The following is a 16465-nucleotide window of genomic DNA, read 5'->3' as shown; positions in this document are numbered from 1 at the left end:
AAGCCCTCCCTTGACCCTTCCTCTGTGTCAAACTATCGCCCCATATCCCTTCTCCCCTATGCCTCAAAACTACTGGAACAGCATGTCCATCTTGAATTGTCCCCATACCTCTCCTCCTGCTCCCTCTTTGACCAGCTACAATCTGGCTTCCGACCTCAACACTCTACTGAAACTGCCCTAACCAAAGTCACAAATGATCTACTAACCGCCAAAGCCAAGCGACACTACTCTATCCTCCTCCTCCTGGACCTGTCCTCTGCCTTCGACACAGTAGACCATTCCCTCCTACTACAGATTCTCTCATCTCTGGGCATCACAGACTTGGCCCTATCTTGGATCTCCTCATACCTAACCGACCGAACTTTCAGCGTCTCCCATTCTCACACCACCTCCTCATCTCGCCCCCTATCTGTCGGTGTCCCCCAAGGTTCAGTTCTTGGACCCCTGCTGTTCTCATCTACACCTTCGGCCTGAGACAGCTCATAGAGTCCCACGGCTTCCAGTATCATCTCTATGCCGATGACACACAGATCTACCTCTCTGGACCTGACATCTCCTCCCTACTAACCAGAATCCCACAATGTCTCTCTGCTATTTCATCCTTCTCTGTGCGATTCCTAAAGCTTAACATGGACAAAACAGAGTTCATTGTCTTTCCTCCTCCTCCTCACTCATCCCATCCAAGAAGCCTTTCCATCAAACTTGATGGTTGCTCGCTCTCCCCAGTCTCACAAGCTCGTTGCCTTGGAGTAACCCTCGACTCTGCTCTATCCTTCAAGCCCTCTTCACCTCATCCAGACTACAACTCAAAAATATCTCCCGGATCCGTGCTTTCCTTAACCAAGATTCAGCAAAAACATTAGTGCATGCCCTCATCATCTCCCGCCTCGACTACTGCAACCTCCTGCTCTCTGGCCTCCCTTCCAACACTCTCGCACCCCTCCAATCTATCCTAAACTCTGCGGCCTGCTTAATCCACCTCTCCCATCGCTACTCCCCAGCCTCACCACTCTGCCAATCGCTTCACTGGCTTCCCATCGCCCAACGACTCCACTTCAAAACATTAACCATGACATACAAAGCCATGAACAACCTGTCTCCCCCCTACATCTGTGACCTAGTCTCCCGGTACCTACCCGCGCGCAACCTCAGATCCTCACAAAATCTCCTTCTCTACTCCTCTCTTATCTCCTCTTCCCACAATTGCGTACAAGATTTCTCCCGTGCCTCCCCCATACTCTGGAACGCTCTACCACAGCATATCAGACTCTCCCCTACCGTGGAAAGCTTCAAGAGGAAACTCAAGACTCACCTCTTCCAACAAGCCTACAACCTACAATAGCCCTCAGTCCAGTACATCACTGCGCAACCAGCTCTGTCCTCACCTATTGTACCATCACCCATTCCCTGTAGACTGTGAGCCCTCGCGGGCAGGGTCCTCTCCTCCTGTAGACTGTGAGCCCTCGCGGGCAGGGTCCTCTCTCCTCTTATACCAGTCTGTCTTGTACTGTTAATGATTGTTGTACGTATACCCTCTTTCACTGTAAAGTGCCATGGAATAAATGGCGCTATAATAATAAATAATAATAATAATATGTATATGTATGTATGTATATATGAGGGGGGGTTTCTTCTTGTCCTCCCTCCTGTATGGCTGCCTCCTTTGTGATTGCAGAACCTGCTCCTGCTTTCTGAATTTCGCTGCACCTTTTTACCCGGTCCATGTGGTATTTATGAAATCTTATGTACGATTATGTATGTTTTTGGTGCATTTTGCTTGTTTTTCTGCTGATGTCCATCTATCAGTATTGAGGCTTTGCCTTTCTAATTAATATATAGCGTCTTACTTATTCATATGGAGGGGGTGACTTGTGGGGCTTTTGTCTTATTATAGGCAAGCCTGTTGTTGATGTCAGTTATGCTTTTTCTGCTGTGAGGCTCCCTCTTGTGGCCAGGAATGGTTTGGTCAGAGACCAGGTGTGTTGAGCAATGGGCGTTTCCATTGCTAACTCTCTGCTTATTTAAACCCTGGTCTGCTAGCAGGCTATGCCGGATGTCAGTTGTTCTTTGGTCACCAGCCTGCTTCATCCTGCTACATCTACCCCAGATAAGTGCTTTGCTCTTTATTTCTTGTTTTGTTCTTTTTGCTCTTATCTGAGTTTGTCATTTGCTGTGGTTGTTTTCAGTTTATTTGCATGCAGGAATCTTCCCTCTCAGTTGCTTAGCTGGGAAGCTCCCTGCAGCTATGTTTGGAGTATTGCTCCCATTAGTCCATGTGTTTGTTACTTCTTGAATTTGTAATGGTTCTTGTTTTCTGTTCATTGGTATGACAAGAGCGCCTGGTATAGGACGGAGTTCAGATCTAGTGATCTAAGGGCTTTTTGTACTATCAGGAATTTGGATTTTGCAGGGTTTTTCTCTGGCCACCATCAGCCCCTTTCCTGTCCTGTCCTATTTAGTTAGTGGGGCCTCACCTTTGCTAATCCTATCATCTATCTGTGTATTGTGTTTTCCTATATCACCGCAGTCTTTGAATGTGGGGGGCTTGTTATTCTTGTCTATTTTCTGAGGCAGAGAGTTATTCATCTTTCGTTCCTTTAGGATAGTTAGTTCTCCGGATGGGTTCGCGGTGCATAGGATGTTACTTCACCCCTCGGCTATTTCTAGTGTTGATGGTTAGTAAGGGGATGGCGGCCAGATTAGTTGCCAATGCTCTTGTCACTTTTTACCAATGATTTATGGTGGTCTTCCATGGTTCCGGATCATAACACAAGCCCCTGTATGTGTTGAACACTTGTGTATTTTAAATGCTTTTAACTCTATGTTGGTGTTTTTTGGCTAATAAAAATTGATTGAATATTTTCTATTTTGGTGATCCCAATTATTACACACCCTCTTGCTTCTTCTATATGGTTCTGTAATTTCAGGTGTGTTTTTTGGATTGATCCCAGTATTTACCATTTGTGGTGCCCTCATTACTTTCTTTCTCACACTGCAACCAATCATTCACATCAATGATTATTTGCCAAACGTAAAACAGATCACCTGCGGCCTGTGATTGTGACGTGACCATTGCAATCAATCAATGACCTCAGTGATCAATTGGTGAATATGCATGTATTACCCGAGGCCAGTGATTATCCCAGTTCCACTGCAGCCAATCAATGATTTCCATGATGACTTGGCAAACATGCATCATCAAAGGCCAATGATTGGCTGCAGCGGTCATGTGACAATTGCAGTTGAGGTTATTGACACAAGAACAACGGGTTAAGCATTTTCTAAAATCAGCTCTACGACCACCTCAACGAAACCTATAGGTCATGGATTAAGTCCCCACGTATCACAGACATCACCGTAGACAGACAGTCACAATACAAGGATCTGGGGGTCTCCTAATAATTGACGCCTAAGAAAATTCATTGGACATGAAAGATTTTAAGAGGTGTCGGGAGATACTCAGAAGTGTCACCTTCACCTCTCCGTGATACAAGTTTATGGACAAGTCAGGGGAGATGGCAGTCGGTTACGGCCAACCTTACGCATGGCCTGCTGCAGGGGGCAGCAACGTGGAAAACTCCCAGCATGCCACGACAAACTAATGTAGTCAGAGCAAACTGCAAGGCATGATGGGAGTGCCGCAGGACGGGACCACACAGTGACCGGAAGTGTTATCACGTCACGATTGTGTATTTGGTTTTCTTTATACCTGTAGCTGATATTAAAGCCGGTCAGGTTGTAGGCCGCGTCGCTGAAGAAGTGTAATAGTGCGTATCCGGACGTGGTGGCCACCTCCGGGACAGTCTCGTTGCTTTCACTTTCGGGAACAATGAGTCCACTGCAAAAAAAAAAAAAAAAAAAAAAAATAATAATAATTCTGCGTTTATAAATGTTTTCCAGCACAAAGTCACGAATATAAAACCTCACGCATATTACTAATCTGCTTTTTGTATCAGTTTCTCCCTCTGCTTGCAGACTAAATTTTGCAGCAATGATTTCTCCCAAATGAGTCGACACGCTGAAACGAGCCCCGCACCTGCCCAAGCAGCGAATTTCTATACACTGACAGCAAGCAGGGGGTTTATTTTATTTATTTTTTTGCATAGTATATTTAAAAAACAGAGACTAGGCCACTTATTTGGCCCTGGAAGGAGACGCCATGGTAATAAAACCGCAAACGAGCGTCTCATCCTCACCGTCACGGGTATCGTTCAGACAAGCTAGGCATAAATAGTAAATGATATGGACGGCGCATGTCAGAAAGCTCATTACAGTAGATGTTATGGTGGTCTGGCAAGCAGGGACAATCCCCCCCATCTACACTGCGCATCTCCTCCAATTGCGGCGCAGTTTTTCGTTTTCTTCTGCGCCTTTCCATTCCAAAGTTATGTCTCCTAGTAATAAAGATGACAGCTGAGTAACGCAGCCGGCGCCTGCCGGGAATGGGGCGGGCTCAGCTCCTCCCCTACAAGTACGGCCAATGTCAGTCAAGGGTTAAAGAATTATTTTTTTAATTTAAACTGAGAATCTCCTCCAACTGCCGCTGACTAAAGGATTCCGGAACAGTTTACTTTTATTTTGTGTCCGTCAGCCCCCTGCTAATAAAGATGCTAATTTTCTTTTTTTCCAAGTGGGTGTGGCTGTGTTCTGATTGGCCGACAGAGGAGAAAAGGCAAACACCCACAGAGAAGTCCTGTGCTTTACGCCCATGTTTACACTTTCTTTATTACTAGGGGACACAATTTTGGAACAGAGAGGCACAGAAGAAAAAGAAAAACAGTTTTGGAATCGGTGGAGCAGCAACTGGAGGAGATACTCCACTTTGATTTAAATAATCTAGTGAAAAGTTTTCTTTAACCCCTTTCTCGTGCATTAAAATGTCAGGTCCATTTCTTTTATGCGGGCACAGGAGCTGAGCCTGCACCATTTAGTGCAGATGATGGCTGGGTTATTCAGCCATCATCTACCTTTAACAATCACTGCTCTTAGTCTGCTTAATGCATTCACATCAAGCAGCTCAGGGGAGGTGAAGCTCCACACAGCCAACAGCCCCAAGCATCACAATTCTGGGATGCAGATGGGTTGCTACTGCTGCCACAGCTTCACCGACAGCCCCTCGTGCAATGACTGGTTGGCTGTGAAGACCAGTCTGTGGCTGAAGTTCCCAGAAGACTGTGATTTTCACCATACACTAATACTATAGCATGGCTGAGTACAGTACAAGCAATCAGATGATCACAGGTTCAAGTCCCCGGATACAATAGTCATTTTTAAAAATTGTTTTTACATATGTACGTAATATAGAAAATAAAACACACACACACAAATATAAATATATAAATAAATATATATATAGATATATATATATATATATATATATATATATATCTCTATCTCTCTCTCTCTATCTATATACACACATACACACATACATACACACACATATCTATATCTATATCTATATATATATATATATATATATATATATATATATATATATATATATATATATATATATATATATTATATATATATATATAGATACACATATATGCCTGTCTCTCTATATATGTCTGTCATTTTATATATATTATATATATATAATATATATATATATATATATATATATATATAGAGATAGATAGATATAATATATACCGTATATATATATATATATATGGTATATATTATATCTATATCTATCTATCTATATATATGTGTATCTATATATATCTATATCTATATACACACATACATACACACATATATAGATATAGATCTATATCTATATCTATATCTATATCTATATCTATATACACACACATATATGCATTATATATATATATATATATATATATATATATATATATATATATATATATATCTGTCTCACATATATATTTGTATATATATATATATATATATATATTATATATATATATATAGATACACATATATGCCTGTCTCTCTATATATGTCTGTCATTTTATATATATTATATATATATAATATATATATATATAGAGATAGATAGATATAATATATACCGTATATATATATATATGGTATATATTATATCTATATCTATCTATCTATATATATGTGTATCTATATATATCTATATCTATATACACACATACATACACACATATATAGATATAGATCTATATCTATATCTATATCTATATCTATATCTATATCTATATACACACACATATATGCATATATATATATATATATATATATATATATATATATATATATATATATCTGTCTCACATATATATATATATATATACATATACACAGTGCCTACAAGTAGTATTCAACCCCCTGCAGATTTAGCAGGTTTTTCACATTCGGAATGAACTTGGCATTGTGACATTTAGACTGTAGATCAGCCTGGAAGTGTGAAATGCACTGCAGCAAAAAAGAATGTTATTTCTTTTTTTATTTTTTTTTTAAATTGTGAAGAGTTTTTTCAGAGGGTCATTTATTATTCAACCCCTCAAACCGCAAGAATTCTGTTTGGTTCCCCTAAAGTATTAAGAAGTATTTCAGGCACAAAGAACAATGAGCTTCACATGTTTGGATTAATTATCTCTTTTTCCAGCCTTTTTTGACTAATTAAGACCCTCCCCAAACTTGTGAACAGCACTCATACTTGGTCAACATGGGAAAGACAAAGGAGCATTCCAAGGCCATCAGAGACAAGATCGTGGAGGGTCACAAGGCTGGCAAGGGGTACAAAACCCTTTCCAAGCAGTTGGGCCTACCTGTCTCCACTGTTGGGAGCATCATCCGGAAGTGGAAGGCTTATGGAACTACTGTTAGCCTTCCACGGCCTGGACAGCCTTTGAAAGTTTCCACCCGTGCCGAGGCCAGGCTTGTCCAAAGAGTCAAGGCTAACCCAAGGACAACAAGGAAGGAGCTCCGGGAAGATCTCATGGCAGTGGGGACATTGGTTTCAGTCAATACCATAAGTAACGTACTCCACCGCAATGGTCTCCGTTCCAGACGAGCCCGTAAGGTACCTTTACTTTCAAAGCGTCATGTTAAGGCTCGTCTACAGTTTGCTGATGATCACTTGGAGGACTCTGAGACAGACTGGTTCAAGGTTCTCTGGTCTGATGAGACCAAGATCGAGATCTTTGGTGCCAACCACACACGTGACGTTTGGAGACTGGATATCACTGCATACGACCCCAAGAATACCATCCCTACAGTCAAGCATGGTGGTGGCAGCATCATGCTTTGGGGCTGTTTCTCAGCCAAGGGGCCTGGCCATCTGGTCCGCATCCATGGGAAGATGGATAGCACGGCCTACCTGGAGATTTTGGCCAAGAACCTCCGCTCCTCCATCAAGGATCTTAAGATGGGTCGTCATTTCATCTTCCAACATGACAACGACCCAAAGCACACAGCCAAGAAAACCAAGGCCTGGTTCAAGAGGGAAAAAATCAAGGTGTTGCAGTGGCCTAGTCAGTCTCCTGACCTTAACCCAATTTAAAACTTGTGGAAGGAGCTCAAGATTAAAGTCCACATGAGACACCCAAAGAACCTAGATAACTTGGAGAAGATCTGCATGGAGGAGTGGGCCAAGATAACTCCAGAGACCTGTGCCGGCCTTATCAGGTCTTATAAAAGACGATTATTAGCTGTAATTGCAAACAAGGGTTATTCCACAAAATATTAAACCTAGGGGTTGAATAATAATTGACCCACACTTTTATGTTGAAAATTTATTAAAATTTAACTGAGCAACATAACTTGTTGGTTTGTAAGATTTATGCATCTGTTAATAAATCCTGCTCTTGTTTGAAGTTTGCAGGCTCTAACTTATTTGCATCTTATCAAACCTGCTAAATCTGCAGGGGGTTGAATACTACTTGTAGGCACTGTATATATATATATATATATGTTATAGACAGACAGATATATATACATATAGATAGATGTATGTATGTGTGTGTGATATAATATATACATAGATATAGATAGATGTATGTATGTGTGTGTGATATATATATATATATATATATATATATATATATCTCTGTCTGTCTGTCTATAATTATATATATATATATATATATGTACATATATATACACATACACACACACATACACATCTATCTATATCCATCTATATATACACACACACTCATCTATCTATCTATATTAGATAGATATATATACACACATATGCATATATATCTGTCTCTCTCACATATATACATACATACACTATATATATATATATATATATATATATATATATATATATATATATATATATATACACATACACACACACCTATCTATATATATTATATCTATCTATATATATATTATCTATCTATCTATCTATCTATCTATCTATCTATCTATATATATATATATATATATATATATATAGTAAATATTATATCTCTCCATCTCTATCTATATCTATATATACACACACATATACATATATATACATATATACACACACATACATATATATATATATATCTGTCTCTCATTAACACATGTGGAATGAAATACTTGATAAAAAAAAAGTGTGAAACAACTGAACATGTCTTATATTCTAGGTTCTTCAAAGTAGCCACCTTTTGCTTTGATTCCTGCTTTGCACAATCTTGGCATTCTCTTGATGAGCTTCAAGAGGTAGTCACCGGAAATGGTTTTCACTTCACAGGTGTGCCCTGCCAGGTGTAATAAGTGGGATTTCTTGCCTTATAAATGGGGTTGGAACCATCAGTTGTGTTGTGCAGAAGTCTGGTGGATACACAGCTGATAGTGCTACTGAATACACTGTTAGAATTTGTATTATGGCAACAAAAAAGCAGCTAAGTAAAGAAAAACGAGTGGTCATCATTACTTTAAGAAATTAAGGTCAGTCAGTCCGAAAAATTTGGAAAACTTTGAAAGTGTCCCCAAGTGCAGTGGCAAAAACCATCAAACGCTACAAAGAAACTGACTCACATGAGGAACGCCCCAGGAAAGAAAGACCAAGAGTCACCTCTGCTGCGGAGGATAAGTTGATCCGAGTCACCAGCCTCAGAAATCACAGGTTAACAGCAGCTCAGATTAGAGACCAGGTCAATGCCACACAGAGTTCTAGCAGCAGACACATCTCTAGAACAACTGTTAAGAGGAGACTTTGCGCAGCAAGCCTTCATGGTAAAATAGCTGCTAGGAAATCACTGCTAAGGACAGGCAACAAGCAGAAGAGACTTGTTTGGGCTAAAGAACACAAGGAATGGACAGTAGACCAGTGGAAATCTGGGCTTTGGTCTGATGAGTCCAAATTTGAGATCTTTGGATACAACCACCGTGTCGTTGTAGAAAAGGTGAACGGATGGACTCTACATGGCTGGTTCCCACCGTGAAGCATGGAGGAGGAGGTGTGATGGTGTGGGGGGGCTTTGCTGGTGACACTGTTGGGGATTTATTCAAAATTGAAGGCATACTGAACCAGCATGGCTACCACAGCTTCTTGCAGCGGCGTGCTATTCCATCCGGTTTGTGTTTAGTTGGACCATCATTTATTTTTCAACAGGACAATGACCCCAAACACACCTCCAGGCTGTGTAAGGGCTATTTGACTAAGAAGTGGCCTTTAGTAGTGGGCATGTCGTCTGGCAGGTGTTACCCGCTCGTGCTCCAGGTATAATGACCGTGGTGCACCAGGCAGCAAAAGCCTAAATTTTTTTAGGTAACCATATTATGATAATGACCCTATGACTACTGTGCACCTTCCATTCTTGGTGGTGGGTTTTCTTGCGACTTGCGGGTCGAAGGGACAGAATAGGGAAAGCCGACGAGGAGCGGGGGGTACCCAATACTTTATGGTGCACCTCCGCTGTTAGGTAGGTGAAAGGGAGGGATAGATTATCCCCTTCTATATATCCCTTAGGACAATAGGCTATTCGAATTGAAAAATTATAAGGATTGGAGTCATGCTACCTAGAGCTCAGTTTTGAGTGTTGAGATAAACAGCGCTCCTTTTCTCACTAGTTGGCTTTCACCTTTCTTGTCCTCCCATCCACCTCACGTGACCATTTTACTACTGTGATAATATAAGAGTTATTATGCTCTGTATTTTTAAGCATTTTTAATACTATATAATAATAAAATATTGCTTTTAGGAGTTTGTTTTTTCGTTTTCTGGTTTTCTTGCACTAACACTCCTAGTTTCTCATTTGTTTTGGTTATAAATTGACTTAATGTGAACAGTCACCAGCCGCCAAAAACTTTTACTAAAAAACTAAAACTAAATTTTTATAATAAGTACAGTTTGGAATGTTTAGTGCTGTAGTGCACATTTGGTGCTGCTTTTTGTTTTTTCTTCATTGAATTGGTCGGTGGTTGACCTCCACCTTGCTATGCACCCCAATTTGGGATGTATTCCATCTGTCTGGATTTTGGCGGCTGGTGACTGTTCACATTAAGTCATCAGGCCTTGTCCACAGGCTATTTACTTCATGCAGCATTTGCTTGGACCTGTCCCGCCCACAGCCGTGACTCAGTCATGGGTACGGGATTGAAATAGACCAGGTGAGTGCTGCTGAGAGCAGTTCTACTATTCATATGTGAGGCCGTATGGCACATTTTATAACAATATTTTAGTGTAGGACTGCCTCTAATGAGATTTGCCGTGACGTGGCAGCTCAAGAAATTGCAATTTTTTGCCAAAAATCTCAAAAATTTTTATAATAAGTACAGTTTGGAAAGTTTAGTGCTGAAGTGCACATTTGGTGCTGGCTTCTTGTTTTGTTTTTTTTTTACACATATACATATGTACACACAAATATATATATATATATATATATATCACTAGAAGGTGGCCCGATTCTACGCATCGGGTATTCTAGAATTTACGTATTGTGTAGTTCATGTATGATTTTTGTTATATATATATATATATATAGATGTTGTTGTGTGTAGTTACCAAGTGTTTGTGTAGGGCGCTGTACATGTTCTGAGTGTCGAGGGGGGTGAGAGCGGTGTTGTATGTGTGTTGCGTTGTTTGTGGAGCGCTGTGTGTCTGTAGCGTTGTGTGTGTGTGTTGTGCGGTTTGTGTGTGTGGTGTGTTTTGGGGGAGGTATGTTTTGAGCAATGTGTGTGTTGTGCAGTATGTGCGTATATTTGTGTGTGCAGCGTTGTCTGTGTGTGTGGGTGTCTGTGTAGGGCGTTGTTTGTGATTCCTAGTGTGTGTGTGTTGTGCAGTGCGCGCGTGTGTGTGTGTGTTGGGGGGAGGTGTGCACCTCCCATCGTGCTCCATCCCCCATGCTGCGCACCCCCCATCGTGCTGCATCCCCCATGCTGCGCACTCCCAAACGTGCTCCATCCGCCATGCTGCGCACTCCCAAACGTGGTCCATCCGCCATGCTGCGCACTCCCAAACGTGCTCCATCCGCCATACTGCGCACTCCCCATCGTGCTGCATCCCCCATGCTGCGCACTCCCAAACGTGCTCCATCCGCCATGCTGCGCACTCCCCATCGTGCTCTATCCGCCATGCTGCACACTCCCAAACGTGCTCCATCCGCCATGCTGCGCACTCCCAAACGTGCTCCATCCGCCATGCTGCGCACCCCCTATCATGCTCCATCCGCCATGCTGCGCACTCCCAAACGTGCTCCACCCGCCATGCTGCGCACTCCCAAACGTGGTCCATCCGCCATGCTGCGCACTCCCAAACGTGCTCCATCCGCCATGCTGCGCACTCCCAAACGTGCTCCATCCGCCATACTGCGCACTCCCAAACGTGCTCCATCCGCCATACTGCGCACTCCCCATCGTGCACCATCCGGCATGCTGCGCACTCCCAAACGTGCTCCATCAGCCATGCTGCGCACTCCCAAACGTGCTCCATCCGCCATGCTGCGCACTCCCAAACGTGCTCCATCCGCCATGCTGCGCACTCCCAAACGTGCTCCATCCGCCATGCTGCGCACTCCCAAACGTGCTCCATCCGCCATGCTGCGCACTCCCAAACGTGCTCCATCCGCCATGCTGCGCACTCCCAAACGTGGTTATCCGCCATGCTGCGCACTCCCAAACGTGGTCCATCCGCCATGCTGCGCACTCCCAAACGTGCTCCATCCGCCATGCTGCGCACTCCCAAACGTGGTCCATCCGCCATGCTGCGCACTCCCAAACGTGCTCCATCCGCCATGCTGCGCACTCCCAAACGTGATCTGATTTGTGTGTGTGTGTGTGCTGTTATGTTATGTATGTTCCGCAGCTGCAGGACCTTGATGTGTGGATGCGATGTGATGTGTGTGTGAGGTGTGTGTGAGAGTGAGCGTGAGCCGGTGTACACTGGTAACTATGATACCCATCGGGTAACTAAGGGACCTTAGTTACCCGATGTGTATAATGGTTACCAGCTTTCACGGCCTCCGTTAAGATCCCAGCATCGCAAGGTTATGTCTGGCGCTGCCGGGATCCTGACGGAGCCGGTGTAGAAGCAAGCGATATCCCAGCATGTTGTGATGTGTGAGGTGTGTGTCAGAGTGAGTGTGAGAGTGAGTGTGATCTGATGTGTGTACTCACCTGGGAATCGGAGCCCCGTGTCAGTTGGGCGGCCAGAGCGAGCGTGCATTGCGTGAGGGGGGCGGGGCCTGCAGAGAGCCGGGGCGAGAGGCCAATCAGTGTGGGGGGGCGGGGCCATGGCGAGCCCAGCGGCCAATCAGCTTTGTGTCACCGTAAGGACACAATTTCGGAGCATGACAGACAGACAGATAGACAGACAGACAGACAGAGACAGACAGACAGACAGAATAAGGCAATTATATATATAGATATTGACTCCTTTCTGGGGTTAATAAAAGTTTTGATCACCTTTTATTGTGTTTTTAGCCCCTTCATCTTCCAACCCAAAATGCAGTGATAAAAACAACAATTTTATTATTTCTTTTTCTGCTTTAATGGGGCTTATTATACAGGATCATTTTATATTTTGATAGATGGTATTTTAATGCATCCAGTGAAGACATAAGTTTTTTTTTTCTTTTCAATCTCTTTTAGATCTTTACTTTTGCATTGGGAAAAGTATTTTTTATGGTCTGTGGGAAAATTTTGATTAACTTAATTGCAAATCTTTACTTAAAATAAGTTTGTTTTTTTTTTTATATTGTAGATGCATAATGTTTTATTATCTGCTATATTCGGAGTGCTGTTTGCTGTGGGAGGTGGCACTTCTTGGGACAGTAAAATGGTTAAATTCGAGGTATAGAAAATACACACACAAAATTGAGCCACTAGCTGCAGCAGGAACCTCTCCCCTCTGCAATAAGATTAAGCTCCGCCCCTCACCTAAACCTCCGATACGAAGCTGCTCAGGAGACAAAAAAACAAACAAAAACATAAGCAGCCGATAATCGTTCGTTTCCTGTAGGATTTAGGTGAGAACGTTTGGTGAACATACAGATGTTGCAGACAGATTATCTCTCACTGATTTTTTTCTTTTTCAGTTCAGTGTGTACTGTCCCTTTAAGAACTCAGCAGTAAATTGACATATCTGACAGCGGGGCGGGGAAAACCTTTTGTTTTTGAGGACTACCAGCAGAAATTTACAAGTGGGTTATGTAAAAGGTATGAAAAATGCGAAGAAGGACGACAATCAGTCCAAAGAAAGCAAAGAATTCCCCGAGGAAGTGAAGTTACCGTGAACTCAAGTATTCAAAAACACAAAGAAATTCATAAAAGTGGTAAAAAAAATCTATTACTATAATATATATCATAAGTCTCCTCTGTTTTTATGCACTCAGTGCTAAACGCGTAAAGTTCACCCTGTCTGTCCTCCTGCACTGGGCGGTTCTGGCTGGGATTTTAAAGCATACTTTCTTCAATAAAGGATCAAAGATTTTTTTATGGAATTGGTGCCGAGTTCTAATCTGCTCCTTCCTAACTTCTGCTATACGGCTGTGGACTAGCCGGAGAACTGCGAGCACCCTGGAATATAAAGGAGTAGGGAACAGGTGGGCTGAAAAACACTTCCTTTAACCACAATATTAGGCCTCAGTCACATAGTACGAAAATCAGTGCAATAAAACATCGCATTCCACTCTGACCAATATTCGCCTGTGTGTCAGCGCACATGAGCCATTATTTTCTCAGCCCTAAGCGGACCAAGGAAACAATCGCAGCGTGCTGCGGGTGCAATGCGATTTAGGTTTTTCTCGCACCTATTCAAGTCTATGGGGCGAGAAAAAGAAAAAAAAAAAAAAAAAAAAAAAAAAAAAAAAAAAAAATCGCACTTCACTCGCATTACACCGGTATAACACGAGTGCAGGGCGAGAATGCAAATAGCCAGCAACGGAGGAGAGAGGGAGAGAAATCCCTCCCCTCCTGAGTGCCCGCAGGTGAGTTCCGCTCGCACGATCAGACCTCAGTCGAGGAGACACTCGCATGATACTCAGCTCCTGCTTTGCTGCCAGCGTGAGCCCAGTGTCATGCGAGCATCGCAGTATTCCCCGTGTGGCCCCAGCCTTACACTGAGAAATCACAGTCAGGTGAGAATTCTGCCCCTATGTACAAGAGTATAAACTACTATAATACTGCCCTCTATGTACAGGAATATAACTACTATAATACTGCCCCTATGTACAAGAATATAACTACTATAATACTGCACCTATGTACAAGAATATAACTACTATAATACTGCCCCCTATGTACAAGAGTATAACTACTATAATACTGCTCCTATGTACAAGAGTATAAACTACTATAATACTGCTCCTATGTACAGGAATATAACTACAATAATACTGCCCCCTATGTACAAGAATATAACTACTATAATACATCTACTATAATACTGCTCCTATGTACAGGAATATAACTACTATAACACTGCCCCTATGTACAAGAGTATAAACTACTATAATACTGACCCTATATACAAGAATATAACTACTATAATACTGCCCCCTATGTACAAGAATATAACTGCTATAATACTGCCCCCTATGTACAAGAGTATAAACTACTATAATACTGCTCCTATGTACAGGAATATAACTACTATAATACTGCTCCTATGTACAAGAATATAACTACTATAATACTGCCCCTATGTACAAGAATATAACTACTATAATACTGCCTCCTATGTACAAGAATATAACTACTATAATACTGCTCCTATGTACAAGAATATAACTGCTATAATACTGCCCCCTATGTACAAGAGTATAAACTACTATAATACTGCTCCTATGTACAGGAATATAACTACTATAACACTGCCCCCTATGTACAAGAATATAACTACTATAATACTGCCCCTATGTACAAGAATATAACTACTATAATACTGCCCCCTATGTACAAGAATATAACTACTATAATACTGCTCCTATGTACAAGAATATAACTACTATAATACTGCCCCTATGTACAAGAATATAACTACTATAATACTGCCTCCTATGTACAAGAATATAACTACTATAATACTGCCCCTATGTACAAGAATATAACTACGATAATACTGCCTCCTATGTACAAGAATATAACTACTATAATACTGCCCCTATGTACAAGAATATAACTACTATAATACTGCCCCTATGTACAAGAATATAACTACTATAATACTGCCCCTATGTACAGGAATATAACTACTATAATACTGCACCTATGTACAAGAATATAACTACTATAATACTGCCCCCTATGTACAAGAATATAACTACTATAATACTGCTCCTATGTACAAGAATATAACTACTATAATACTGCTCCTATGTACAAGAATGTAACTACTATAATACTGCCCCTATGTACAAGAATATAACTACTATAATACTGCCCCTATGTACAAGAATGTAACTACTATAATACTGCCCCTATGTACAAGAATGTAACTACTATAATACTGCTCCTATGTACAAGAATATAACTACTATAATACTGCTCCCTTTGTACAAGAATATAACTACTATAATACTGCCCCTATGTACAAGAATGTAACTACTATAATACTGCTCCTATGTACAAGAATATAACTACTATAATACTGCTCCCTATGTACAAGAATATAACTACTATAATACTGCTCCTATGTACAAGAATATAACTACTATAATACTGCACCTATGTACAGGATTATAACTACTATAATACTGCTCCCTATGTACAAGAATATAACTACTATAATACTGCTCCTATGTACAAGAATATAACTACTATAATACTGCCCCTATGTACAAGAATGTAACTACTATAATACTGCCCCTATGTACAAGAATATAACTACTATAATACTGTCCCTATGTACAAGAATGTAACTACTATAATACTGCTCCTATGTACAAGAATATAACTGCTATAATACTGCCCCTATGTACAAGAATATAACTACTATAATACTGCTCCTATGTACAAGAATGTAACTACTATAATACTGCTCCTATGTACAAGAATATAACTGCTATAATAC

General features: G+C 41.3%; 1 protein-coding gene across 1 annotated transcript in view; it reads right to left on the bottom strand.

Moving 5' to 3' along the window:
- Positions 1 to 16465, bottom strand: part of ATRN (attractin) — a 189553-nt gene that overhangs the window by 135289 nt on the left and 37799 nt on the right. Inside the window, 1 exon segment of the mRNA XM_075346398.1 lies at positions 3710 to 3838. Within this exon segment, the coding sequence (XP_075202513.1) occupies positions 3710 to 3838 (129 nt within the window).

This window comes from Anomaloglossus baeobatrachus, chromosome 1 (assembly GCF_048569485.1).
Source record: "Anomaloglossus baeobatrachus isolate aAnoBae1 chromosome 1, aAnoBae1.hap1, whole genome shotgun sequence".
Taxonomy (NCBI): Eukaryota; Metazoa; Chordata; class Amphibia; order Anura; family Aromobatidae; genus Anomaloglossus; species Anomaloglossus baeobatrachus.
The sequence above is the reverse complement of the archived record's forward strand: the minus strand, read 5'-3'. Positions and strand labels throughout refer to the sequence as shown.